The sequence below is a fragment of the Podarcis melisellensis genome (genome assembly GCF_964234715.1).
Source record: "Podarcis melisellensis genome assembly, chromosome: 13".
NCBI lineage: Eukaryota > Metazoa > Chordata > Lepidosauria > Squamata > Lacertidae > Podarcis > Podarcis melisellensis.
Genome location: NC_138545.1, coordinates 5636673 through 5664029, shown reverse-complemented (window position 1 = coordinate 5664029; position 27357 = coordinate 5636673). Strand labels below are relative to the sequence as shown.

At 48.8% G+C, this 27357-nt stretch overlaps 2 protein-coding genes across 5 annotated transcripts; both read right to left on the bottom strand.

Moving 5' to 3' along the window:
• Nucleotides 1-599: 599 nt before the first annotated feature.
• TMEM107 (transmembrane protein 107) lies at nt 600-23518 on the bottom strand. 4 transcript variants are annotated; one of them, XM_081887078.1, is made up of 6 exons: nt 23510-23518; nt 12961-13050; nt 10301-10368; nt 6681-6781; nt 6050-6146; nt 600-798 (listed from the first exon to the last, which is right to left on the bottom strand). In XM_081887078.1, the coding sequence occupies exons 2-6, from the start codon at nt 13045-13047 to the stop codon at nt 729-731; spliced, it is 423 nt and encodes a 140-aa protein (XP_081743204.1). In that variant the 5' UTR covers nt 13048-13050; nt 23510-23518; the 3' UTR covers nt 600-728. The 4 variants fall into 4 exon arrangements, with proteins under 4 accessions (XP_081743204.1, XP_081743205.1, XP_081743202.1 ...); XM_081887079.1 differs by lacking the exon at nt 23510-23518 and adding an exon at nt 4614-4733 and having other exon boundaries at nt 12961-13109; XM_081887076.1 differs by lacking the exon at nt 23510-23518 and having other exon boundaries at nt 12961-13109.
• On the bottom strand, nt 19326-24367 carry LOC309355846 (transcription factor HES-4-like). Its single transcript, XM_081887045.1, has 4 exons — nt 24231-24367; nt 23780-23875; nt 22616-22694; nt 19326-19919 (listed from the first exon to the last, which is right to left on the bottom strand). The coding sequence occupies exons 1-4, from the start codon at nt 24273-24275 to the stop codon at nt 19459-19461; spliced, it is 681 nt and encodes a 226-aa protein (XP_081743171.1). The 5' UTR covers nt 24276-24367; the 3' UTR covers nt 19326-19458.
• Nucleotides 24368-27357: the final 2990 nt, after the last annotated feature.

Sequence of the window (27357 nt, the reverse complement as noted above, 5' to 3'; positions counted from 1 at the left end):
GTTCTGGAGGTCCGTTCTTAACCTGAAACTGTTCTTAACCTGAGGTACTACTTTAGCTAATGGGGTCTGCCGTGCCGCCGCCATGCAATTTCTGTTCTCATCCTGAAGCAAAGTTCTTAACCCGAGGTACTATTTCTGGGTTAGCGGAGTCTGTAACCTGAAGCGTCTGTAACCTGAAGCGTCTGTAACCCGAGGTACCACTGTACTTTAATGACTGCAATCCAAGTGGTGAATTCATAAGAAGGATGCTATTTTATTCAGGTAAAAAAAGTGTAATAAATCTCAGACAGCATTCTCTAACTACAATCAAATGTCCTGAATAAATTTTACACGCCCGTTATGCCCCCTTAGTCTCTTTTGCAGGGCGGCCCATTAGGCCACAGGCACGGGCTTCACCATTTCTTCTGAAGGAGACGTTTTGGCACCGCAGATGCATGACCGGAGGCTGGAAAAAGCATGTGTGAATATAAACGCATGGCTTTGTGCAGCGACAGGGTGCTGTTACCACGATTACCGCTGAGGGGAGGCAGCATGCAGCGCAGGAGACGGATCTGTGTTGCTGGAGCTCTGGGTGGCAGCTGGCAATGTGATACCATCCTACCTGCTCTCCCCAATTGTGCTCAGTCTCTGTTTCCCCGTGCCAGCGCAGCTTGGCTCTGCTCAGTTGGTTTTGTCACCCATCTGGAGTCGTCCCCAACAAAAGTCTCCTCCTGGAGCGACGGGGGGCTTCACAGGGGCTTCTTCTTCAAGCCCAAGACCGAGATGAAAAGCAGTATTTCCACAGCGGCAGGCAAGGCGCTGTCAGGGGGTGAAGACGGACAGAGAGAGGGGAGGGGGTCAGTGCTAAGGAGAAGGGCTTCTTTTTTTCTTTTTTGAAAATAATATTTATTAAAGCTTTTAAAGTTACAAAAAGAAAAAGTAAAAACTCCATATTAAACAAAAACAAAACAGCACATCACAATAAGAAAAAAAAAGAGAGACAAAGAAAAAGAAAAAAAACCCAGAAAAATAGAAACAATTAAAAAACACATCAAACCTTCCCATAACTTATCTTTCATTTGCTTGTTTCCTTGACCTCCTCACACCTCCCTTTTTTGTATTCTAGTTCGGTTAACTATTTCAGCAAATCCTTTCCATCTTTTCCAATTTTTGTCCTGTAATTTATCTTAATATAATGTAACTTTACTTTCCCTCCTTTCACCAGTTAACAGTCTGTTTTTTCCCTAAACCTTTATAACATTTCTGCTAAAACCACATAACTTCATTCCAACATCCTTCTGACATTCATTAATTTTACAATGTTTCTGTAGATAGTCTTTAAATTTCTTCAGGAGAAGGGCTTCCCCCTTCCTGGGGGGAGAAAAACATCAGCTGGGGAACAAACACGTGAAACACACACACACACATATGAAAACATAGGAAGGTTCCTAACATGTTAGGAATCATGTTAGGAATCAAGGAGCCAAGCCAGAAGTTGCAAAAAGACAGTTTGCACTCGCTACGAAGAATCGTATTTGAAAATGCTTGTTTTTGAGGCTTTTTTTTCATTTTCATTGCTGATACGCTTTTTCTTTTTTAATATTCTGATTATTTGATGTGTGTATATGTAAAATCAAAATAAATAAACAATTTAAAAAGGAAGAAAGAAAAGAAAACATAGGAAGGGCCTACTGCCCATCTAGTCCAGAATCCCGTTCTCAAGGTGGCCAAATAAATGCCTGTGGGAAGCCCACAACACACACAACGTAGCAGGCTGTTTTTGACTATGTAACTTCTATTTCAAACACAATTCAACATATAATATCTCACAATGTGCAATTCCATAGACCAACACATCATGCAACCAGAACATATCCTGAAAAATTAAAGTCCAATGATGGTCAGGAGATAAAGTCCACTCAGTTCCTAAATTAGATATCCTAAATTAGGTGACATACCTTCAAGTTTTCCATCTGATATGATATCTACAAACAAGGAACGTTAGAATCCTCAAAGCAGTGACACGTGGAACACCATAAGATAAGCATACCATATTGTGGTTATTGCCAATATGCCAATTTAGGAACTGAATGAACTTTATCTCCTGGCCATCCATTGGACTGTCATAGTCAAAACAAAACAAAAATCCTTCCAGTAGCACCTTAAAGACCAACTAAGTTAGTTCTTGGTATGAGCTTTCGTGTGCATGGTATCTGAAGAAGTGTGCATGCACACAAAAGCTCATACCAAGAACTAATTTAGTTGGTCTTTAAGGTGCTACTGGAAGGATTTTTGTTTTGTTTTTCAGGATATGTTCTGTTTGCATGATGTGTTGGTCTATGGAATTACCGGTACACATTGTGAGATATTATATGTTGAACTGTGTTTGAAATAGAAGTTACATAGTCAAAAACAGCCTGTTACGTTGTGTGTGTTGTTGCTAGGATTGTATTTACGTCAGTGTTTCCCAACCGGTGTTCCGCGGCACACTACTGTGCCGCGAGACTTTGCCTGGTGTGCCGCGGGAAAAATTGGCGGGGGGGGGGGGAATAAAGGGGAAAAAATTTATTCCCCCACCGCCAGGCGTGGGGCTGGGGCGGGGGAAGCCCGAGCTTCCCCCGCCCCCAGAACGGGACCCAGAGCCATGCCGAAGCTGCGCGCAGCTTTGGCATCGCTCTGGGAGCTTGCGGGGCTGGGGGAGGAGGAAGCCCTCCGCCAGCCTCCAAACCATGTCGGGAGACAGCGGGATGGCGCGCTGCGCCTCTCCCGCTGTCCCCCGAGTTTGCAGGGCTGGCGATGGGGAGGAGCAGGCTTCTCCCCCCGCCAGCCTTCCAGCCAAGTCGGGGGGACAGCGGGATGGCGCGCTGCGCCTCTCCCGCTGTCCCCCGAGTTTGCGGGGCTGGCGACAGGAAGGAGCAGGCTTCTCCCCCCGCCAGCCTTCCAGCCAAGTCGGGGGGACAGCGGGATGGCGCGCTGCGCCTCTCCCGCTGTCCCCCGAGTTTGCGGGGCTGGCGACGGGAAGGAGCAGGCTTCTCCCCCCGCCAGCCTTCCAGCCAAGTCGGGGGACAGCGGGATGGCGCACTGCGCCTCTCCCGCTGTCCCCCGAGTTTGCGGGGCTGGCGATGGGGAGGAGCAGGCTTCTCCCCCCGCCAGCCTTCCAGCCAAGTCGGGGGACAGCGGGATGGCGCGCTGCGCCTCTCCCGCTGTCCCCCGAGTTTGCGGGGCTGGCGATGGGGAGGAGCAGGCTTCTCCCCCCGCCAGCCTTCCAGCCAAGTCGGGGGACAGCGGGATGGCGCGCTGCGTCTCTCCCGCTGTCCCCCGAGTTTGCGGGGCTGGCGATGGGGAGGAGCAGGCTTCTCCCCCCGCCAGCCTTCCAGCCAAGTCGGGGGACAGCGGGATGGCGCGCTGCGCCTCTCCCGCTGTTCCCCGAGTTTGCGGGGCTGGCGATGGGGAGGAGCAGGCTTCTCCCCCCGCCAGCCTTCCAGCCAAGTCGGGGGACAGCGGGATGGCGCGCTGCGCCTCTCCCGCTGTTCCCCGAGTTTGCGGGGCTGGCGATGGGGAGGAGCAGGCTTCTCCCCCCGCCAGCCTTCCAGCCAAGTCGGGGGGCAGCGGCAAGGACGCGCTGCGTTTCTCCGCTGTCCCGGACGGCTTTCAAAAGCCTGCCTTCAAAAGCTGTCCGGGACAGCGGAGAAACGCGCTGCCTTTCTCCGCTCTCCCGGGAAGGCAGGCAGGGGGGAGCAAAGGCTTTCGCCCCCGCCCGCCTTCAGAAGAGGTCCAGGACCTCTTCTGAAGGCGGGCGGGGGGCGAAAATCTTTGTCCCCCCTGCCTGCCTTCCCAGGGGCTTTTAAATCGCCCCGGACAGCGGAGAAGTCCTCCGCTGTCCCGGGCGATTTTAAAATGCCGCCCGCCAGCATTTTAAGATTGCCCCGGACAGCGGAGAAGTCCTCCGCTGTCCCGGGGTTTTTTAAAATGCTGGGGGTCGGAAGAAAAGCCCTTGTCCCCCCCCCCAGCCTTCAGAAGAGGTCGGGGGACAGACTGCGGGGAGAAATCAGGGTGGGAGTCACGACCGTGAGGCAGGGCTGCCAAGTGTGGCAGAAGAGGACACGGCCATCGCACCTGTCCTTAGGTAGGAGCTTCTTCCGTGTCGACCTGCTGCCCTAAAGTCTTGGCTTTTTTCTTGGCTTTTTGGCGGTTGGCACAGAAGGAAGGCAAGGGGGAGGGGAAAAAATTGAAACTTACACTTTCGTGCGTCCCTCCCGGCGTGACGCTGCGCGCTGACGTCATGGGGCTGTAATGGTGGTGTGCCTCGATATTTTTTTCATCAAACAAGTGTGCCTTTGCCCAAAAAAGGTTGGGAAACACTGATTTACGTAATCTAAGGTTTAGCAGTGTTTTGCATGTGGGAAGCCCACAAGCAGCATTTGAGCACAAAATGTTTGATGTTGTCACTTTTTTATTATTAATATTCTGTTGGGAGCCACCCAGAGTGGCTAGGGAAACCCAGCCAGATGGGCAAGGTATAAATAATAATAAATTGTTGTTGTTGTTATCATTATCACCCCCATCATCATTATTATTATCATTACTATTAGAGGTACCACTGTATCCACACATATACAGAACTAAGAATCTACCTGCAGAAGCCCATGATGTACCAGTAAGTGACCATCTCCCAGCGCTCAAAGACGAAAAAGGAGAGGCAGATGGAGGCACTGCAGTGGGCAGCCAGAGCTAGTGGGGAGCAGTCAGGGAAACTGGCGTCGTAAAGTGAGGCCTGCAGTAGCAGACAGCTCCACATGAACTGAGCTTCTTGCGCTGGCACAGAAAGGTGCCAGACATTTTGAGCCTGGGGGTGAACTGGGAGAGAGAAGAAACCATCCCAACACCAAGGATGAGAGATCAGCCACTCCCCCCTGAGCATTTGCTGGATCAAATGTGATTTAGGTCCAGAGCTGTCAACTTTTCCCTTTTCTTGCGAGGAATCCTATTCGGAATAAGGGAATTTCCCTTAAAAAAAGGAAAACGTTGACAGCTATGTTTAGGTCACAGAGACCCACACCCCAATAGTCGGGGCAATCCAAGATACCAAAGGCATTTACAATGCTTATTAGTAAATTTGAAGGCTCCTTCGGGGGACAGATCAGGCCAGATATAATTCAGTTGTGAGGAACCTTTGACCACCGGGTGTCGCTGAACTACAACTCCCCAGCAAGCATGGTCCACGACCAAGGATGATGGGAGCTGTAGTTCAGTAACATCTGGAGGGACACCAGCTGGTATATTTTAATGAATAAAACAGCAGTGGGTGCCCCTTCTAGCGGCAGGGACGTCGATCCTACGGAGACCACACACATCCCAAGACAGCCTTCTCCACTTTGAACCCAGCTACCGTATTTTTTGCTCTATAGAACACACTTTCCCCCCTCCAAAAATGATGGGGTAATGTGTGTGCGTCTGTGTGCGTCTTATGGAGCAGATGCAGGCTCTCGCTGAAGCCTGGAGAGCGAGAGGGATTGGTGCGCACTGACCCCTCTCGGTCTCCAGGCTTCAGGCAGCTATCCGCAAGCCTTCTGAGCGCAGTGTCGCCAGGCTCTGAAGGCTTGCGGATAGCAGCCAGTTCTGGGGGGCTGGGGAAGCTCGGCCGTCCCCCGTCCCCAGCCCCGCAAGCTCTGGGAGCGGCGGTGAGGTTGCGCGCAATCTTTCCGCTGCTCCTGGACCTGTTTAGGGGGCTGGGATCGGGGGAAGCTCAGGTTTCGCCCGCCCCAGCCCCGCGGCTAAAAACTAAGCCAAGACAGCGAGCAGGAACCACCCCACTCGCTGTCTTGGCTTCTTTGCTCTTTGGGGCTTGGGGGGAAATAAAAATCCCCCCCTAAAAACTAGGTGCGCCCTATGGTCCGGTGCACCCTATAGAGCCAAAAATACAGTACTTTCTCTGGAGTAGAAATGCCGGCCATTCCTGGCCAATGTAGCCCCAGCTACCGCATTTCTTCTGCTACTCCCACTGCTTGGCGACGGGCAGCCCTTGCCTTGAAAAGCTCTGCCACCAGAGGCGGCTTCCGTCTCGACTGACCTGCAGAAAGCAAAGATCCACCAGTACAGGCTGCTATCCCACTGTTCAAAGAGGAAGAAGAGCAACGTGACGGAGGCAGAGGCGTGGGCGCCTGTGGCTGGAGCGGAAAGGAGGCTCAGTCAGGGAGCAACAACGCATGAAGGGCAGGAACACCTTGGGTCCTCCCGGGGCAGCTGTGGGGCATCGGGGCTGGCCTACACAGGGGACGGCAACAAGCCAGAACGTCCGCGTTCCCACGCGGGAACTGCCTACCAGCCTTCCATCCCCAGATGTCGTAGGACTACAACTCCCATCATCCACTGCTAGCTTAGTCAGTGGGTCAGGGATGATGGGCATTGTAGTCCTACGACATCGGGGGACGCAAGGCTGAAGAACGTTGTCTGATGGACTGAGACGTAAGTGGCTTGGCAAAGCGTCCAGGAACGGGCATCCACTGGGCCTCAGCGCCTTCTGATGCCCATCTGCACGTGCATGAGATAACCTGGGAATCTTCTTTTAGCTCTCAGGTTTGGCTCCCTCACTTTGCAGGTCTGACGAGTCCAAGTTGCCCTCTCTGTGGCTTCCCTCTGCCACCCACCCCACAAAGACCCCACGTAACCTACGACCAGTCTGTCCCCTTTTCAAAGGATACAGAGAAGGCTCTGCACATTGTTGAACATGGACACTCCAGAGAGAAAGCCGGCCAACTCCACCGCAAAAAGCCCGAGCGTCACCGACAGGGCAACCACCATCCTGAAGGGAGGAAAACCACAGGGAGGGTTAGGTCTTGTGTCTCTAGAAAACCTGAAATTCCTTCCTGAGCCCAACCTCTGGTTGCGGTACCTCTGATTGCGGAGGCTCATTCGCAACATGAAAAGAGCGCAACCCGCAGTGGCGCGTCTGTGCACACACGGGTTGCGATTCGCCGCTTCTGTACATGCGCATGACATCATTTTGCGAGTCTGCGCATGCGGTGAAACCCAGAAGTAACCCTTTAACCTTTGCTGGTTTTAACCTTTAAAGCCCTATACGGCCTAGGACCCTCGTACCTACGGGACCGCCTCTCCTGGTATGCCCCACAGAGAAATTTACGGTCTGCAAATAAAAACATCCTAAAGATCCCAGGCCACAGAGAAGTTAGGCTGGCCTCAACTAGAGCCAGGGCTTTCTCGGCCACGGCTCCAATCTGGTGGAACGCTCTGTCACAAGAGACTAGGGCCCTGCGGGACCTGACATCTTTCCGCAGGGCCTGCAAGACAGAGCTGTTCCACCAGGCCTTTGGTCAGGGCGCAGCCTGACCCCCTCCTCTGGCAATCTGCACAGAATTTTGCTTGATGGTTGCCATTAATTTGATCTTAATTTGATTTTAATTAATTTTATAATGAATGTTTTTAGAATGTTGGACTATTTTGATTGTTGTTAACCGCCCTGAGCCCAGCTTCCGCTGGGGAGGGCGGGATATAAATAAAATTTATTATTATTATTTATTATTATTTCCGGTACTTCCAGGTTGCCACGGGACGTAACCTAAAAGAACGTAACATGAAGCAAATGTAACATGAGGTATGACTGTACAGTAATTGGTCTCTATCTCCCCACCAAGCGCCCCAATCCTCCCTCCCTCCCTCCCTCTCTCTCTCTCTCTCTCTCTCTCTCTCTCTCTCTCTCACACACACACACACACACACACACACACACACTCTATTTGTTGTTGACATCCATCTGTCTCAGGAGACAATGGAGGACTGCACCTTTGGCGGTCAAGGCAAACTACTGGAAGGTTACAGCGCCTGTAGTGGCTGTAGAGACCAATGCAGGAGAGACATGTTTCATTGCAGGTGGGGCAGATGAGGGCATCCAATTGTGCCAATATAGATGCATCACGGTGTTCTTCCTCTCTGCGCTCCTCCCAGCAGCCATTCCTCCACACGCAGAGAGAAAAGGCAAGCCACAAAGCGAGGGGTGGGGAACCTGAGGCCTCTGGCTGTTGCTTGGACCACAGCTTCTATCAGTCCCAGCCAGCATGGGCAATGGTGGTCATGGATGATTTGGGACTTGTTAAGTCAGATATGCAGATGACACAACCTTGATGGCAGAAAGTGAGGAGGAATTAAATAACCTTTTAATGAGGGTGAAAGAGGAAAGTGCAAAATAGGGTCTGAAGCTCAACATCAAAAAAATGAAGATCATGGCCACTGGTCCCATCACCTCCTGGCAAATAGAAGGGGAAGAAATGGAGGTAGTGAGAGATTTTACTTTCTTGGGCTCCATGATCACTGCAGGTGGTGACAGCAGTCACAAAATTAAAAGACGCCTGCTCCTTGGGAGAAAGGCGATGGCAAACCTAGAAAGCATCTTAAAAAGCAGAGACATCACCTTGCCAACAAAGGTCCATATAGTAAAAGCTATGGCTTTCCCGGTTGTGATGTAAGGAAGTGAGAGCTGGACCATAAAGAAGGCTGATGGCCGAAGAATGGATGCTTTTGAATTCTGGTGCTGGAGGAGACTCTTGAGAGTCCCATGGACTGCAAGAAGATCGGACCTCTCCATCCTTAAGGAAATCATCCCTAAGTGCTCACTGGAAGGACAGATCCTGAAGCTGAGGCTCCAATACTTTGGCCACCTCATGAGAAGATAAGACTCCCTGGAAAAGACCCTGATGCTGGGAAAGATGGAGGGCGCAAGGAGAAGGGGACGACAGGGGACGAGATAGTTGGATAGTGTTCTCGAAGCTACCAGCATGAGTCTGACCAAACTGCGGGGGGCAGTGGAAGACAGGAGTGCCTGGCGTGCTCTGGTCCATGGGGTCACGAAGAGACGGACAAGACTAAACGACTAAACAACAAGTTGAAAGCAGGCAATAAAAGAGGGGTAGGATAGAGGTTTATAAAATTATGGTGTCATGCATTGGCCGGGAATCGAACCCGGGCCTCCCGCGTGGCAGGCGAGAATTCTACCACTGAACCACCAATGCAATACGATCTGGCCTGGAATTTCTTAGCAAATATGCCAAGTATGAAGGACATTAGAGCCCTAGGCAAACACAAGCTCCTCTTGAAGGCTAATTGTCTGGAATTTCCCACTGCAAAAAAATATAATTGGCCCATCTTGTTGCCTGCCTTTATTTTTAACCCTCCACCACTTTTAAAAAAAGAAGCAGTAGCCTTTCCCTTGAGTGCACATTTAAAGCGCCATCAGCCTTGGCAGCAAGAGGCAACAGACTGATCCGTGGCCAAGTTTGTCAGTCCTCGGATGAGAAGAGGCAGCCTATAATCAGCTCCAGCAGCAGTCCTGCTCCTTCTCTTCTCACGCCATCCCGCCCCCACCCCTTCAGGGCTTTAATCTAAACCTGGATTTACGGCTGCTGTCAACTAGGTGGAGCAGCGGCCACATCTGCTGTGAAGACAGCAAGCTCCCAAGCCTTTTGCGGGACAGAGAGGTGCCATTATCTGGTGCTGTGCTGTTTTTCTTGTATGTTTTAAACAGATTTTTAATAGGTATATGGTCTGAATTCTATCGGTGTCCTTAATGATCACTTTTTCTACGTTTTCAGCAGTTCTCGTTTATAATCTGAAAAGGTTAGGGTATAAATAATTACAGCATCAGCGTCATCCAGCGCTGACGTTTGCTAGATGATGAAAAACATGAGGAGCTGGGAGACATCAGCACTCTCAGCAGCTACAGAGAGAGAAGGGCGATGGAACACCAATGTGAGGTCACACACAGAGAGAGAGAGAGATAGCACAGATTCATAAATCCACATTTTAAAAGGAAACCTTTCAGACTATGAATGTTATTAGATAGCCAAAAGGAACAGGGCAGAGGAAGGCGGGGAACACATATTTCTCTGTCATTATCAGCTTGCTTTTTGGGGCTGATAATATACATATTTTCCTAATATTTATATCCCACCTTTCTGAAAGCAATCAAAGTGCCTTACAAATAAAACAGAACAAAGCAACATTCAGCTAATCTGAAAACCTAACAACTGGGGCAACCCAGTCAGACAGGTGGGGTATAAGTAACAGATTACTATTAATAATATTATTATTAACAAGCTTTAAAAGATGCAGCGGGATCTAAGTCCTTATTTTAAATACATGTTCTGGAAAAGCCTACAAAAATAAATCAGCGTATTTCTCTTGGGCGCCTGCTTCAAGATATGGCCACTGCAACCAAAAACCTTTTTAAAAGCATAAAAAAACACCCGAAGAGCAGCAGAAGCACCCAGAGAAGGGCTGTAGCAGAGAAAGTCCCAGGCAGAGCACTTACTCTGTGTCTTGGTTCTCAAACTCCTCCTGGGTGCACTGGAGAGGCAGGGAAGCGCGGACATTGTTTTCCTGGATTGCAGAAGACAGAGAAACCACCATTTGGACCATGCATTCACCCATCACAAGAACAAGGTAGCAGTAGCCTCATAACCTCTTTACTACTGCACCAGTTCCATTATGCTTTATCTATTTTGTATTTACAGTGATACCTCAGGTTAAGCACTTAATTCGTTCCGGAGGTCCGTTCTTAACCTGAAACTGTTCTTAACCTGAAGCACCACTTTAGCTAATGGGGACTCCTGCTGCTGCTGCACCGCCGGAGCACGATTTCTGTTCTCATCCTGAAGCAAAGTTCTTAACCTGAAGCACTATTTCTGGGTTAGCAGAGTGTGTAACCTGAAGCGTATGTAACCTGAGGTGCCACTGTATTTACATTTATATCCCACCTTTCCTCCTAGGAACTCCAGGTGGTGCACAGAGTTTCCCCCACTTTATCCTCCCAACAAACCCTGTGAGATAGGCTGAGAGGCCGTGACTGGCCCAAGGCCACCCAGTGGGCTTCATGGGCGAGTGGGGATTTGAACCCTGGTCCCCCCTCAGATCCTAGTCCAGGGGTCAGCAGACTTTTTCAGCAGGGGGCCGGTCCACTGTCCCTCAGACCTTGTAGGGAGCTGGACTATATTTTGAACAAAAAAATAATGAATGAATTCCTATGCCCCACAAATAACCCAGCGATGCATTTTAAATAAAAGCACACATTCTATTCATGTAAAAACACCAGGCAGGCCCCACAAATAACCCAGAGATGCATTTTAAATAAAAGCATTGTAAAAACATGCTGATTCCCGGACTGCCCACGGGCCGGATTTAGAAGGCGATTGGGCCAGATCCGGCCGCCAGGCTTTAGTTTCCCTACCCATGTCCTAGTCCAACACTCTAACTACTACACCCACACTGGCTCTCACCCTGTTCCCATCCCGTTCTTCTGTGGCAAGAAATAGAGGTACCCGAAGAAGCAGGAACATTCAGAGGTGTGACAAAATCAAGAGAGGTCAGCAGAATTATTGTGCGGTCCAAATGTTAGGCTGTTCGCTACAACACTTCACATGTGGTGGGAGTGACAATGCCATTCCCTCTCAGTACTTGAACGAGCTCCAGGTTTCTTGCTTCCCAGAATCCCTTTCTCTCTAGAGCAGTTGGAACTCCCAAAATATTATGTATTATGCGTTTTCATTTCATAGTTTTGTGCCATGAACCGCCTTGTAAACGTCAAATCAAGAATAGTACAGTGGTACCTCGGTTTACGAGTCCTGTTTACAAACTACAGTGTTACCTCGGGTTAAGAACTTAATTCGTTCCAGAGGTCCATTCTTAACCTGAAACTGTTCTTAAGCTGAAGCACCACTTTAGCTAATGGGGCCTCCCGCTGCCGCCGCGCCATGATTTCTGTTCTCATCCTGAAGCAAAGTTCTTAACCCGAGGTACTATTTCTGGGTTAGCGGAGTCTGTAACCTGAAGCGTCTATAACCCGAGGTACTACTGTATTCGGTTTACGAACTCCGCAAAACCGGAAGTGATGTTCCATTTTGTGAGCTTTACCTTGGTCTACGAATGGAAGCCGAACGGTCGAAGGGCACCGGCGGCGGGAGGCCTCATTAGGGAAAGAGTGCCTTGGTTTATGAACAGATTTGGTTTAAGAACAGATTTGGTTTAAGAACGGATTTGGTTTAAGAACGGACTTCAGGAACGGATTAAGTTCGTAAACCAAGGTACAACCGTATACAAATTTAATAAATAATAATAAATCATTGCTTCCGTCCAGCATGGCCCTGTGAAGGGCACCAGGTTGGGAAAGGGTTCTCAAAGTGTGGCGTGGCGCCAACTTGAGAAATGCCCAGGGTTGCCAGGGGAAAGAGCAAACTCCTATCTCGCCTCTTCCTGCCACCCCGTGTGCCTCTTAAGGGGGTCAGCACACAAACATGGGCACCCCACCCTCCTCGCATGCCATCTATGAGGGCCAACAATATAATCTCTATTTCACCCACCAATCCTTGAACTAAAATCGCATTCCTGCCCCATCCCTGCGAGGCATTTGCTCTCAGAAGGCCATATTTAACAGCGCCAGGCAAACTGCCCGTCTTGGGCAAAGGCTGGAATCGGGGTCTTATTTTTGTTGACGCTTACCGTATTTTTCGCTCTATAGGACGCACTCGACCATAAGACGCACCTAGTTTTAGAGGGGAAGAACAAGAAAAAAACAATTCTCTCCCTCTCTGTGCAGTGCCTCTCCAGCAAAGCGAGGCCAGGAGAGCAAGAAGGATCGGGCGGCTATCCCTGAAGCCAGGAGAGCGAGAGGGGTCGGTGCGCACTGACCCCTCTCGCTCACCTGGATTCAGCGAAAGCAACGCTGCGCTCCGGAGGCTTCGTGTTGCTTTCACTGAAGCCATGGAGCCTGTATTCGCTCCATAAGATACACACACATTTCGCCTTAATTTTTGGAGGGGGAAAAGTGCGTCTTATAGAGCGAAAAATATGGTACTTGTGGGAGACAGAAGCTCTTCTTTGGAAAGCATAAGGCCCATCACAGTGTTAAAAAAAGAAATAGGAGCACGTTGAGAAGGGGAAGGGATGGAGTTTGGAGGCTGGGATTGGGTTTCTCACCCTGGACCAGAAGATGGTGATGACGATGACCAAATGGGCCGTGAGGGTCAGGAATCGTGAGGGAACCAGTCCGGTGACCAAAGGCATTGTCTCATCCAAAAAGTGAGAAATCCTGGCAGTAAAAGACAAGAGAGAGGCAGGAGAGACATCAGTAGGAACCCAAGAACCTGACTGCTGAATCAAGCAAAAGTCTGTGTGTGTGTGTGTTTGTGTGTATGTTAGTCTAGCATCCATTTCTGACAGTGGCTAACCAAATGCTTATAGGAAACTTGCAAGCAAGACCCTGTTCAGAGGCAGAAAGCCTTCATGACTAGTAGCCACTGATAGCTTTACAATCCTCCATGAATTTGAATCCTCTTTCAAAGCCATCCAATATGATGGCCGTCACTGTCTCTTGTGGGAGCAGATTCTACCATTTACGTGCTAGGTGAAGAAAGTACGGGTTTAGCAACAGAGAGTGCCGAAATAAATAATAATAAATTTTTATTTATATCCCGCCCTTCCCAGTTCAGAAACCGGGCTCAGGGCAGCTAACAACAAATTTAAAACACTTAATTGTAAAAGCAGCATAAAATACAGTATAAAAACATGAATAAGAATAAAATTCAAAGTTCAGAAATCAATATAGGGGAAATCCATCCAATAAACATTAGATAATCACCAGGGCTAGCTGGCTGAATTAGTCCTACTTGGGCCAGTGAGGAGGCCAGGGGAGAATTAGCTGTGGGGTCTCGGAGCGGGTAATCTTCATAAAAAGGGAGTGGGAGGGAAGAGAAGGGAAATAAAAGATCAGGCTGGATTCAAATTCAAGGCCAGGCAGAACAGCTCTCTCTTACAGGCCTGGTGGAAGGAGGTTAAATCCTGAAGGGCCTTAGTCTCATGGGACAGAGCATTCCACCAGGTTGGAGCCATCACTGAGAAGGCCCTGGCCCTGGTGGAGGATAGTCTGACTTCCTTAGGGCCCAGGACCTCTAAACTATAGTTATTCATGGACCTTAAGGTCCTCTGCAAGGCAGACCAGGAGAGGCGGTCCCGTAAATACGAAATCAATTCATTCATTCTGTGACAAAAGAAAGGTATCATCCTTTGTTTGACCCCACCATGCAGAACAGGGATAGCCAACATGTGCCCTCCAGATGTGGAGGGACTCCAACTCCCATCAGCCCCGGCCGGCATGGCCAAATGGTCAAGGATGCTGGGAGCTGGAGTCCCCAAGCATCTGGAGGGTAACGCATTTTCTGCTTCCGATTTAATACGTCCATCTGTAAACAAAGCAAATATTAAGCACTAAAATGGTCCATGAGCAGCACAAAATTAGATCCACAAACCTCAACTGCAGCAAACGACAATAAAATATAGGATTGCTGCAACACAGCAAACAAAACCAGTTTTCCACCAATCACTATGAAAACATAGGTTGTGTTTCCCCCTAAGATCTGTTCTATGCGGTTTTTATAAAAAGTGCCTTGCCAAGTACATTCAGGCAGCATCTTTTATTGCACATAAAACTGTATTTTAAAAGCGGCAAAACTTTTAGAGACCAGGGCCCTGCGGGAATCAGATTTCTTTCCGCAGGGCCTGTAAGACAGAGTTGTTCCGCCTGGCCTTTGGCTTAGAATCAGTTTGATTCCCTCCCCCTCTTTCTTTTTCCTTTCTCCTCCTATGAACAGACTGCATCCTAATGTTTTAATGTTATATCACAATCTTTTAAATTGTATTTTAATCAACTTGTTTTTATTATTGGTTGTTAGCCGCCCTGAGTCCGGTCTTGGCTGGGGAGGGCGGGGTATAAATAAATTATTATTAATTATTATTATTATTATTACAACAAGCAATCTAAAATCCTTTAAAAAGTTGGGGTGGGAGGGTGAGGGGTCCACCCTGCTTGCACCAGAAAGAGGTCATACGCTTCCCCCCCACCATCTCCTTAATTGATTAGACACCAAAAGAGGTGCAAAGAGGGTCGCACGACCCTCGCCCCATGTCAGGTAGGCACAAATGCGCATGCGCCCTTAATCCCGCCTCAAACAATTAATTTGAAAAACGACAGAGCAGTTATACCCCCCCCCCTGAATTTCGCCTACAACGACAATATCAAGCCTCCCCCCACTGCACCCCCGTCACCCGCCAACCATTTCGGCCCCAAGCTCGATATACGCGAGCGCTGCATACCGCCCCTCGGGCTTAGGGCCTCGCCGCTAGGCCTCACCGTTGCCCCTGACAACCGCTTCGGAAGCCTCGAAGCTTCTTTTTCCCATCGCGAGAGCTTGAGATCACGGGCGAGTCTGAGCCGGCCATTTTGCCTGAGGGCAAAAGGCTGCCGTTTAACCCTTTACTTGCCGTATTGTTCTCACCAGCTTTTCTGAACCCGCTCGGAAAAAAGTCGGTTTCTCCCACCGCCTCCGCAGCGACTACGAATATATGTGATAGATTTAGGGCAGGAGCTTAAAAAGCATTCACATATCCAAAGGGGGAGGGTGAAATGAAGCATGATGCTGCATTGCAAAGCAGCCAAGGCCTTCATTGTTATTTTCCCCTTTTCTATGGACCCCCAATGGCCCAGGGGGAAATGCAGGAAAATGCCAGCTTCTGAATATTTGCAATCGTTTTTATTTGCAGCTGTTTTCCCTCTTGCTTAGACATTTTGCAAACCATAGCAGCTCATTTTCCCCTTGCAAAACTTGTCAGAAAGAAAGAGGAAGGAAAAGGAAAGAAAAGAAAAGAAAAGAAAAGAAAAGAAAAGAAAAGAAAAGAAAAGAAAAGGCGATCCAACGAATTTTCTTCCCAACACCGATTATCTACTTTTGGATATGGTAATAGCAGCGGTTATACGGAGCTGTGATGGCCGAGTGGTTAAGGCGTTGGACTTGAAATCCAATGGGGACTCCCTGCGTAGGTTCGAATCCTGCTCACAGCGTGCTTATTTTGCGCGAGGTTTTGCTAGCAGAATCCCATTTAAACCGCTCGCCTTTCTCCTCTCCCCCCTCCAGCTGGAAGAACAGACGACCAACAAGCTGCGCCGATGCGAATTCGCTACCACTAATAATTATTAGCCCACGTTTCCGCTCTCATTTGCCGCAGGTGGTTAAAATGGGGTGTGTTTTTCCATTGCATCTTGCTAGATTAAATCAACGGGTGTCACTGCCCCCCCCCCAGATTTCATGCAGTAGGACAAACATACAGAAAGAGAGCAAAATTCAAAAGCAGAAAAAGCAAAGCTGGAAAACTCCAGCCTTGGAAATTCATCACACCCAACCGGTTTGTTTGCTAGATTTTTATTTCTAGCAAAGCAGCAGCTCCAGCTGCAACGCATTGCAAACCGCGTAAGTCCCCAAACTTCGAGCGGGAATTTCTTTAACCGATTCAAGTAGGTAAACCTATTTTGATTTTTGGAAAACACCCGGAAGGAGAAGCAGCATCCCTGACTTTCATTTTGTTAAATTACGATTATTGTTTGAACGCCAAGCAAAAACACCTGGAGATGCCGGGGATTGAACCCGGGGCCTCGTACATGCGAAGCACGCGCTCTACCACTGAGCTACATCCCCCTCCGGCCTCTTGCAGCTTCCGCTGACGCCTCTTTGTACTGGCAATCTGCAGCCGTCATTGCAACCTTTGCAATCTGCCCTTTGCACAAAGCAGGGGAACTAACGATGTTTTTAACTCTTGTATCCGCCACCCGCCCCTTCCAACCCGCTTCCTCTACATTTGCGTCAAGAAATCCTTTTGTTTTACCCAGCAAAAGGCGGAGAGGAGGCCCAGGTCCCTGAGCAAGTGCAGAGCGCCCTGAACAGGCGTGCACGAAATGGCCATCTTGCAACGGTGCATTGCACGTTTGCAGCCCTTTAGCTGCACGCAATAGTTTTCCACGTAAATGAGAGCACGTAAATAATTCTTGCTCTGCCCGATCTCACTTTTAAGAGTTTCCAGCCCCCTGAAAAGAATCGAACTGCGTTCTTGTTTTGTTTGCATCTATACATAGTGAGATTACAGAGCGGGCAGCCCGTTTGCCAAGTGGCGCCGTGGCTTAGTTGGTTAAAGCGCCTGTCTAGTAAACAGGAGATCCTGGGTTCGAATCCCAGCGGTGCCTTTTTTTTCTTTTTTAAGAAACCTCCCCTGTACCCCAAAATATACTGCTTTAAAACAAACAAAGTTTAAAAAGCACGGCGTGCAGGAAAAAATAATAATACTCAACAGCATTTCATGCTTTCTAACCATCCTTTCGCATTGCTTGCTATTGCACGCCCGTCTTGCAAGAACAACAACTTCTGAGTCTGCTTTGGCGATCGCCTGAAGCCGAGCGGAGCGATCGACAAGGAGTTTTTAAATCCCCTCCTCCTTTCTCCATCCAGACAGTTGTCGAGCTTAAAAAAAGCAAACATAACCAGGATTCAAACCCGGAGATCTGAAAGGAAGGAATTTGCCTGCGATGCACACTTTGCCTGGGGCTACTCGGCGAGGAAATAATGCAAGGTTGGGATTGTGGCGCGTGGGGAATTATTTTGGGGACAGAAAAAGAAACTGAGAATTTTTTTTTAAAAAAAAATGCAAGTTGCATTGGCCGGGAATCGAACCCGGGCCTCCCGCGTGGCAGGCGAGAATTCTACCACTGAACCACCAATGCCATCCGCGGGAAATGCTTTTCCCGAAGCATCTATAAGATCGCTCTCGCTGTCTGCAACAGTAAACTCCCGAGTTTTGAGTTGCAGAGCATGTGAAGGAATGAGCAGGAAGTGGATCTGGATCTACAGGGTGGATCTCTGGGTGGCCTGCCGTACTCACTGGCGAACGTTTCCCCCTTTTAAGCAACAAGCAACCCACCTGCAACAAGCAACCCCACCCACCTGCCTCCCATAACTGTGATAATTGAAGATAATTCGGGGTATCCAGAAAGAGGCATTTGCCTGGGAGGGCTGTGAACTCTGCTTGGTTCAGGTGCAGTGCACAGATCCCTGGATTCAGCAAATTTTTAATCCCAAATGCATGTCTTCTGCACAAAAGCTCTGATTGATGGATCTCAGGACAGAGGCTAAAAGCAGTTCAGAAATGAGTGTTTTTGAATCCCTGTGTGGCCGACCCTCTCCACTAGGCTTGAGCAGAGACTAACTCTGCCTTAAGGAACTGGTGCCCCAGCCCCAATATGTTGATGGACTACAACTCCCATCATGCTGGCCTGGGCTGATGGGACTTGGAGTCCAACAGCATCTGTCCACAGCGCCTCTCCACCACCGCTAACCCTCTCCCTTTGGGGAATTTGCCAGAGACTACTGCAGCCAACACCCACCCATCAAGATGTTTTGGACTACAACTCCCATCAGCCCCTGACTTTGTGGTGCTGGAAGGCCAGATGATTCCGCGGAGAATGCATAGCACTTGAAACAAGTGAATTTTGTGGTGTTGTGATATGTGGGATGGACCGTTTGCACCGCTCAGTGCATGGATGTATTGGGAAGTTTTCATGTTTGATGATGCTTTTATAATTTCTTGGAAGCCGCCCAGAGTGGGTGGGGTACAATTATTATTATTATTATTATTATTATTATTATTATTATTATTATTAAAGCAGCAGATAAGACCAGGGCATTCCTCTGTATTAAAACACACGCCCTACATAGAAAATGAAGACACACACATTTTTTTCCCCTTTTTTTGGTATCAGAGAGAAAACCATTTATTTAAAAATCAAGCCAGGATCCAGAAATATTCTGCCTTGGGTTTCTTCAAAAAGAGAAGCAGCCCTCCGCTCTAGGGAATATACATAAATTCAGCAGACAAGAACATCTTAAGGAAAAGAAAACACCTCGCCAATTTCCCCCACCACCCAGTTGCTGGATTAGGCCACTCCAGGCCTAATCCACAGTTATAGTCCAGGTTCATTGCATTGCAGGGCGTTGAGCCAGATATCCCTTGGGATCCTAATTATGAGATGTCAAAGAGCATTCTTTGTCAATCAGTACAGGGAAAGGAAGGGAATCGAGCGCCACCCCAGAAAAGAGAGGCCCTATCCAAAAAAAAACCCACCACATTGGACAACATACCATATTTTTTTGCTCTATAAGACGCACCAGACCACAAGACGCACCTAGTTTTTGGAGGAGGAAAACAAGAAAAAAAATATTCTGAATGTCAGAAGCCAGAACAGCAAGAGGGATCGCTGCGCAGTGAAAACAGCAATCCCTCTTGCTGTTCTGGCTTCTGGGATAGCTGCGCAGCCTTCATTCGCTCCAGAAGACGCACACACATTTCCCCTTACTTTTTAGGAGGGGAAAAGTGAGTCCTATGGAGCAAAAAATGCGGTAAAACCCATAATATACAATATATAGAGAATATAATATAAATTTATGAGGAGGCGGAAATCTACCACCACCCCAGATAAGAGAGACCCCATCCCAAAAAAAAAACAACACCACATTCGACAACATAAAACCCATAATATACAATATATAGAGAATCTAATATAAATTTACAAGGGGGTTTTAGAGGGGAGGGGAGGACCCTTCAAGGCCAGGGCCTCCATACGTTCAGCGCCTGGGGGGACTGCGGCGAGGAGTTCCGCGTTTCCGAGAGTTTGTTCTGCTGCGCCCGGCTGCAGCTGCCCTGCTGGGCCGACCCCCCGAGTCGGGCCTGCAGTCCTTGGCTGGCCGGGTAGGTGGAGGAAGGTGGGTGCAGGACGTAGGGGGTCCCACCGAGTGGGGGGCTGCACCCGGCGAAGACATCTGGGCTGTATCGCTGCTGCAGCTCGTAGCTGGGGGTGGGGGCGGCCGGTGGGGGCCGGTGGACTTCCCTCCGTGGGCTGGCTGTGATCTTCTCCATGCAATGGCAGATGTGCTCCATCAGGTAGGCCTTTTTCCCCGTGCAGATGCCCGGACTGGCCCGGAGGAAGTGGGTGGCTTGGGTCAGGCATTCCCGGTAGCCGCTGTGATACCTTTGCAGGAGGGCATCTTCCTTGTGTTTGGTCTCTGTGGTGTATGCAGCAAGAAGTGTGGAATAAAGAAAGAGGGAGGAAGAGAAATGACAACAGTTTAGAGATCCGCTGGGCAACTTGCAAGCACACCTCTCAGGGTCCCAGACTGGCAGGGCGGCCCCCGAAAACAGGTTATTTGGTTTCCCTCCCTTTCCTTTTTTTTTTAAGAGAGAAAGAGAAAAATCCCAGGCCATTGGAGACCATGTTGAGGACAGAAATCACGATTGTGTAAAAGGGTTTTGAGAGGTGGGGGCCCAGAAATTCACCACAAACCTTCGTCTTTATGGGTTTGCTAACCCATAAACCTAGAAAGCATCTTAAAAAGCAGAGACATCACCTTGCCAGCAAAGATCCGTATAGTTAAAGCTATGGTTTTCCCAGTAGTGATGTATGGAATTGAGAGCTGGACCATAAAGAAGGCTGATCGCCCAAGAATGGATGCTTTTGAATTCTGGTCCTGGGGGAGACCCTTGAGAGTCCCATGGACTGCAAGAAGATCAGACCTCTCCATTCTGAAGGAAATCAGCCCTGAGTGCTCACTGGAAGGACAGATCCTGAAGCTGAGGCTCCAGTACTTTGGCCACCTCATGAGAAGAGAAGACTCTCTGGAAAAGACCCTGATGTTGGGAAAGATGGAGGGCACAAGGAGAAGGGGACGATGGAGGACGAGATGGTTGGACAGTGTTCTCGAAGCTACCAGCATGAGTTTGACCAAACTGCAGGAGGCAGCGGAAGACAGGAGTGCCTGGCGTGCTCTGGTCCAGGGGGTCACGAAGAGGCGGACACGACTAAACAACAACAGGAATATAGCCAAAGGCTTTGTTGTGCCAATGGTCCATCTAGCTTAGTAGTGGCTGGCAGCAGCTCTCCAGGGTTTTGAGCAGTAAGTCTCCTCCCAACCATACCTGGAATTCGAACTCAGGACCGTCTGCATGCAAGGCAGATGTTCTGCCGCTCAGCTACAGCCCTTGCTCGACACTGAGGTCCAGCGCCGAGGGCCTTCTGGCGGTTCCCTCACTGCGAGAAGCCAAGCTACAGGGAACCAGGCAGAGGGCCTTCTCGGTGGTGGCGCCCGCCCTGTGGAACGCTCTCCCACCAGATGTCAAAGAGATAACTACTTGACATTTAGAAGATATCTGAAGGCAGCCCTATTCAGGGAAATTTTTAATGTGTGGCATTTTGATGTATTTTGAATCTTCGTTGGAAGTTGCCCAGAGTGGCTGGGGAAGCCCAGCCAGATGGGCGGGGTACAAAAAATAAATTATTATTATTATCCGCACCAGAAATGTCAACTACCTTGGAGAGTGATGCGGAAGGGAGACCCATTAAAATATGCTCATACATTAGATAGGGTTTCCAAGAGGTTTCCCCGGTGCTGGGGCCTGTTTCCTCATGATACCTGTGCCTTAAACAGTTAGGAAGGAAGCTGAAATTCAGGAGAGGGCATATTGCTACACCTTTGTGCCGGGAAAATATTTTCTCCAATAGATTTATTGGCAGCTGTAGTTCAAAACATCTGATTATGGCAGGGCCCGATGGATCTAGCTGGTGTGCCTCACAGCCAGCCGAGAATTCCACACAGGGATTCTACAACCCCTCACCCACGCATCAGAGCTCTTTTGAAACAACGGGATATGGAGTTGACTGACCCACCATACATTTAAAGCACATAGCTTCATCCCCCCACGTGCCCCCTAAAATATCCTGGAGTCTGTAGTTCACCCCCCACAGAACAACAATTCCCAGCACCCTTTGCAAACTACAGTTCCCAGGATTCCTTGGGGAAAGGGTAGTACTTTAAATGCCTAATGTGCAAACCACTTGACAACACTCATTGAGTGTCAGATTTCCAAATAGGCACTGAAGGCACCGGTTTATGGGCTCCATGCCTTTTTAGAGGTGTTGCGACGATGGATCAAAATATAACACCGGTCTTGAAAGACCTACATTGGCTCCCAGTACGTTTCCGAGCACAATTCAAAGTGTTGGTGCTGACCTTGAAAGCCCTAAACGGCCTCAAAGGCCCAGGATACCTGAAGCAGCGTCTCCACCCCCATTGTTCAGCCTGGACACTGAGGTCCAGCACTGGCGGTTCCCTCCCTGCGAGAAGTCAAGTTACAGGGAGCCAGGCAGAGGGCCTTCTCCGTGGTGGCGCCCGCCCTGTGGAACACCCTCCCACCAGATGTCAAAGAGAACAACAACTACCAGACTTTTAGAAGACATCTGAAGGCAGCCCTGTTTAGGGAAGCTTTTAATGTTTGATGTATTACAGTATTTTAATATATATTTTTTGGAAGCCGCCCAGAGTGGCTGGGGAAGCCCAGCCAGATGGGTGGGGTATAAATAATAAATTATTATGATTATTATATTGATTTGATCATGGAAGAAAATTACAATCAAGCCAAGCAGAAGCTTCAAGATGATTTGCGAGGGGGCCTCTCGAGATTTCGACTGCCCCAGGGCAAATTCAACTACTAGGAAGTTAAACCTGTTTTAAAAAAAGCAACCTGGGGAGACTGTTATTCCACACCTAAGTCCCTCACTCCCTTTCCCGAAAAGCCTTTCCATTTCTCCGGAGGGTTGTTTTCTAAAGTAGCAACAATAATAAAAGTAAAAAAAAGTAAAAACAACAACAACAACAACAACAATAATAAAATAAATAATAAAACAACGATACAAGAAACGTTATACCTGATAAAGGCTGTGTCTTCAAAAACTGAACTGTTTTTTGCAAAATTTCTGCCTTTTCCACTTTGGGGTTTTTAAGTCTCTGCAGTGGGGAGAAAAAAACAAGACAAAAGAAGAGGGTGGGAGAAAAAAACGGGGAAGGAAAGTAGGGGTGAAAATAAAATATTCTTTGTTTGATTTGCGGGGGGCGGGTTGGGGCTTTAAAACAGGAGGCGGGCAACGAGAGAGTTAGGCTTCAGCTAGCTGGGTCTCAAACTCTTGGTGAGTTAGGGACCTGCGGAAAGACAGGCTCCAGGCCCAGCCTCCACAGCTTTGCAGGATATCTTCAGGAGAAGAAAAGGCTCCGGTGGAAACCCTACACAAATCCGGAGTGGAGTCCCTAAAACTGTTGGATGGAGCCTTGTTCGCCTCCTTCCGGCAACTCCTGCAGCCAGGCTGGTGCCAAACGTCTTGCTCTCTTTTCTTTTGGACCACATCAGCCAAGCCGAGAGGGGGGGTCTTGTCATATGAGCAGCCCGGGACCTCCAGACACACACACTGCCCAGACTTGCGCACTTTGGTGCTGCAACGCAGCAGTTTGGCTTCACCCCCGGAGGCGCACTCCATTGCCTCCCCAGACAGACCGATGCCAACGACAACGACAAACCAAAACCCTGCATTCACAGCACATTTCCACCCCATTCCCCTTCCCAGAGAATCCTGGGAACCATCCTTTCCCTCCCACCCATCCCTGCAGAACTACAATTCCCAGCACCCGGTACGAACTACAGTTCCCAGGCTTCCTTGAGCGGGTGCTTTAAATGTGCTGCATATAAGCAGCCTGAGAGAGGGAGAGATGGGGCCACTCCCCTTCCCAAAATATCCTGGGAACCATCGTTTCCCTCCCTGCAAAACTACAATTCCCAGCACCCAGTATGAACTACAGTTCCCAGGCTTCCTTGAGCGAGCGCTTTAAATGTGCTGCATATAAGCAGCCCGAGAGAGGGAGAGATGGGGGCCACTCCCCTTCCCAAAAAATCCTGGGAACCATCCTTTCCCTCCCTGCAAAACTACAATTCCCAGCACCCAGTACGAACTACAGTTCCCAGGCTTTCTTGAACTGATGCTTTAAAAATGTGCTGCATGTGAGCAGCCCGAGAGAGGGAGAGATGGGTCCCTTGCCCTTACCTCGTCCTGGGTGGCTTCGAAAAGCAAGACCCGCAGCCGGTCGAGGCTTTGATTCATCCTGTCCCTACGCCTCTTCTCCATCAGGGGCTTCAGCAACTGCAGAAAGAGAGAGGTTGTGGGGCAGGAGGGGCAGGCCAGGCGGTGGGGAAGGAGGAGAGGCGTGGCGGGGCAGGGGATGGAGGAGAAGGGAGAGAACAGAGAGAGCTTTTGAAACAGAAAAGCGGATTCCCACGCCGAGAGAGGGCCCGATTCTGCTCTGAGCTCCAGCTTTTGGTGGGGGCAGAGTTGGAAGGGGGGGGAAAGGGACCCCCGAATGTCATCCATCCGAACCCCCCGCTGCCAGGCAGGGAGAGGAAGCGAGCCTCTCCACCGAGAGGGGAGTTGAGAGCAGAATCCTGCCCTCGCGGGGCCCACCTGCCTGCCAGCCAGCCAGCCCGGGTGCAACTGGTACCTTCTTCTCGTCTTTGCGGTCCCACTTTTGGCTAGTCATGGTCATCACTTGCAGGAGCCAAAAGGATTGAGGACTTGGGTCTCTCCTGCGCGCTGGGCTTCTTCTTGGCTTGTGGATCCGGGACAGAAACACGAATCCCCTCTCTTTCTCTCTCTCCTATCCCGCTCTTCAAAGGCACCGGGGTCCCTTTTATATCCTCCCTTCCCGCCCCTCCCACGCCCAACCTCCCCCGCATCCCAATTCGAAAGGAAAGTTCGCACCTTCATCCTTCCTTTGATCTCCGCGTTCCATCCTGGGAGATGGAGCGTGTCGCGCACACTTGCAACTCCAGCCGCTGCTAGGAGGGGGGAAAGGGAAAGTTGGGAGATTCTCCTCCACATTTCCTTATCTCTTTCTGAGTTGAAGAGAAGAGGAACCCTTCTATAGATCTTTTAAATTCTACTGCTAGGGAAAACCTAGCAGGTACCCAGGAGAGGAGATGCCTGGAACCACGTTGGGGAAGTTTTTCTTAAAATATATATTCATTTTACTTTTTCAGTCATTACATACATCTCAATTTCTTAATATTCCTTCCTCCCTCCTCTCCAGGCCTTCCCCCAATTTCTGGTTTGTTTCTCTTTTCACCCGCTTTGCTATCTCCTAACAGGAAAAAGTTATTCATAACATAACATCAAGCCTAAAAAACATAAAAATAAAATTAAATACACTATAATGTATTGCAGGTACCCAGGAGAGGAGCCACTTTCGGGAAGTTAAAAAATAAATTTAAAAATTACATTTTTCTTTTTCATTCATTACATACATCTCAATTTCTTAACGTTCACTATATATTCCTCCCTCCCTCCTCTCCAGGGCTTCCCCCAATTTCTGGTTTGTTTCTCTTTTCACCCACTTCGCTATCTCCTAACAAGAAAAAAGTTATTAATAACATAACATCAAGCCTCAAAACATAAAAATAAATTTAAATACATTATAATATTTCCCTATTTTCTAAACATTTTCTAATGCTAATAATGTGAATGTTTCTTTAAATCCTGCCATCAAGTCATAGCTGTCAAGTTTTCCCTTTTCTTGCGAGGAATCCTATTTGGAATAAGGGAATTTCCCTTTAAAAAAGGGAAACATTGACAGCTATGAGTCTAATATAAATGGTTCCCATTCTTTTTCAAAGTCACTGTCGTCCTTTTTCTCTTAATTTATCTGTCATAAATTTGCCAGTTCTGCATGGTTCATCAACTTCTATTTTTTTAATTTTTTTGCCAGCTCTTCTTCAAACGACCAGGCGATCAAGGGGCTTGAGCCCTGATATTCAAGAGTTGGAGGGGACCCCAGGGGCCATCTAGTCCAACACGCTACAATGCCGGAATCACAGCTAAAGGATTCCTCTAAGGTAAAAACCTCTAAGGTAGGAGAGTCCATTCTGAACCATGAACTCTTCGTTTTTATGACATTTTCTATTTGGAGAGTCTATTGATACACGTTACAAAGACACCATGAATTCTAAGTCATATTCTCTGCACACCCAATGAAATCAATGGACTTAAGGTGGTTTTGTTCAGTGGGTCTCTTCTGAGTAGGACTTCCTTCCTTCCACTGCCTTTCCTTTCCTTACATTTAGATCCCACCTTCAAGGACTTAAAAGTGGTTAACCTCTTCCCCAGTTTAATCCTGGCTAAACCAAGAGGCGGAGCTTAGACCATGGGTAGGCAAACTAAGGCCTGGGGGCCAGATCCGGCCCAATCGCCTTCTCAATCCGGCCTGCCGACGGTCCAGGAATCAGCATGTTTTTACCTGAGTAGAATGTGCCCTTTTACTTAAAATGCATCTCTGGGTTATGTGTGGGACCTGCCTGGTGTTTTTACATGAGTAGAATGTGTCCTTTTATTTAAAATACATCTCTGGGTTATTTGTGGGACATAAGAATTCGGTCTCTCCCCCCCCTCAAAATATAGTCTGGACCCCCACAAGGTCTGAGGGGCAGTGGACTGGCCCCCTGCTGAAAAAGTTTGCCGACCCCTGGCTTAGACAACCATCTGCCAGAGGTGCTAAGGGTCGCATCCTGCCCTCAGCAAGGGACTGAGTGAGATGAGCTCCAATGTCCTTTACAACTCTGCAATTATATGACTCTAAAACGCACGCACAAAACTCACCATATTTATAGCTTTTACACCCTAGTGTCCAACACTGTAACTGTTATATGCCACACTGGTTCTCAGAAGAAACCTACAGTGGTACCTCGGGTTACATACGCTTCAGGTTACAGACTCCGTTAACCCAGAAATAGTGCTTCAGGTTAAGAACTTTGCTTCAGGATGAGAACAGAAAACGTGCTCCAGCGGCGCGGTGGCAGCAGGAGGCCCCATTAGCTAAAGTGGTGCTTCAGGTTAAGAACAGTTTCAGGTTAAGAACAGGCCTCCGGAACGAATTAAATACTTAACCTGAGGTACTGTATTTTCAAACATAAAGCATATATATTTGGGCAAAACCTGCACCCAGTTCATTTTGAAGGCAAAACACATTCCCTGACCAGGAATCGAACCCGGGCCGCGGCGGTGAGAGCGCCGAATCCTAACCACTAGACCACCAGGGAATTTGGCACCAGTGTTCAACCTGATATCTCTCAACCAAGCTGTCTTACTTGTTTTCTTTCTTTCTTTCTTTCTTTCTTTCTTTCTTTCTTTCTTTCTTTCTTTCTTTCTTTCTTTCTTTCTTTCTTTCTTTATATGACATTGTACAATTTATATGCCCCTTTTTTATAGATGGGACGCGGGTGGCGCTGTGGGTTAAACCACAGAGCCTAGGACTTGCCGATTAGAAGGTCAGCAGTTCGAATCCCCGTGACGGGGTGAGCTCCTGTTGCTCGGTCCCAGCTCCTGCCCACCTAGCAGTTCGGAAGCACGTCAAAGTGCAAGTAGATAAATAAATACCACTCCGGCGGGAAGGTAAACAGCGTTTCCGTGCACTGCTCTAGTTCGCCAGAAGCGGCTTAGTCATGCTGGTCACGTGACCTGGAAGCTGTACGCCGGCTCCCTCGGCCAATAAAGCAAGATGAGCGCCGCAACCCCAGAGTCATCCACGACTGGACCTAATGGTCAGGGGTCCCTTTACCTTTACCTTTTTATAGGCA

Excerpts from the sequence above, each read along its gene's own strand:
- LOC309355846 (XM_081887045.1), bottom strand. The coding sequence starts at position 24,275 with ATGACCATGACTAGCCAAAAGTGGGACCGCAAAGACGAGAAGAAG. Across the intron at positions 23,876-24,230 it reads ACCGCAAAGACGAGAAGAAG|TTGCTGAAGCCCCTGATGGA; the intron begins GTACCAGTTGCA and ends CTCTTTCTGCAG. Across the intron at positions 22,695-23,779 it reads TCGAAGCCACCCAGGACGAG|AGACTTAAAAACCCCAAAGT; the intron begins GTAAGGGCAAGG and ends TCCCCACTGCAG.
- TMEM107 (XM_081887079.1), bottom strand. The coding sequence starts at position 13,047 with ATGCCTTTGGTCACCGGACTGGTTCCCTCACGATTCCTGACCCTCACG. Across the intron at positions 4,734-6,049 it reads TGGATCTTTGCTTTCTGCAG|TTTCCCTGACTGCTCCCCAC; the intron begins GTCAGTCGAGAC and ends TTACGACGCCAG. Across the intron at positions 799-4,613 it reads TACATCATGGGCTTCTGCAG|CGCCTTGCCTGCCGCTGTGG; the intron begins GTAGATTCTTAG and ends ACCCCCTGACAG.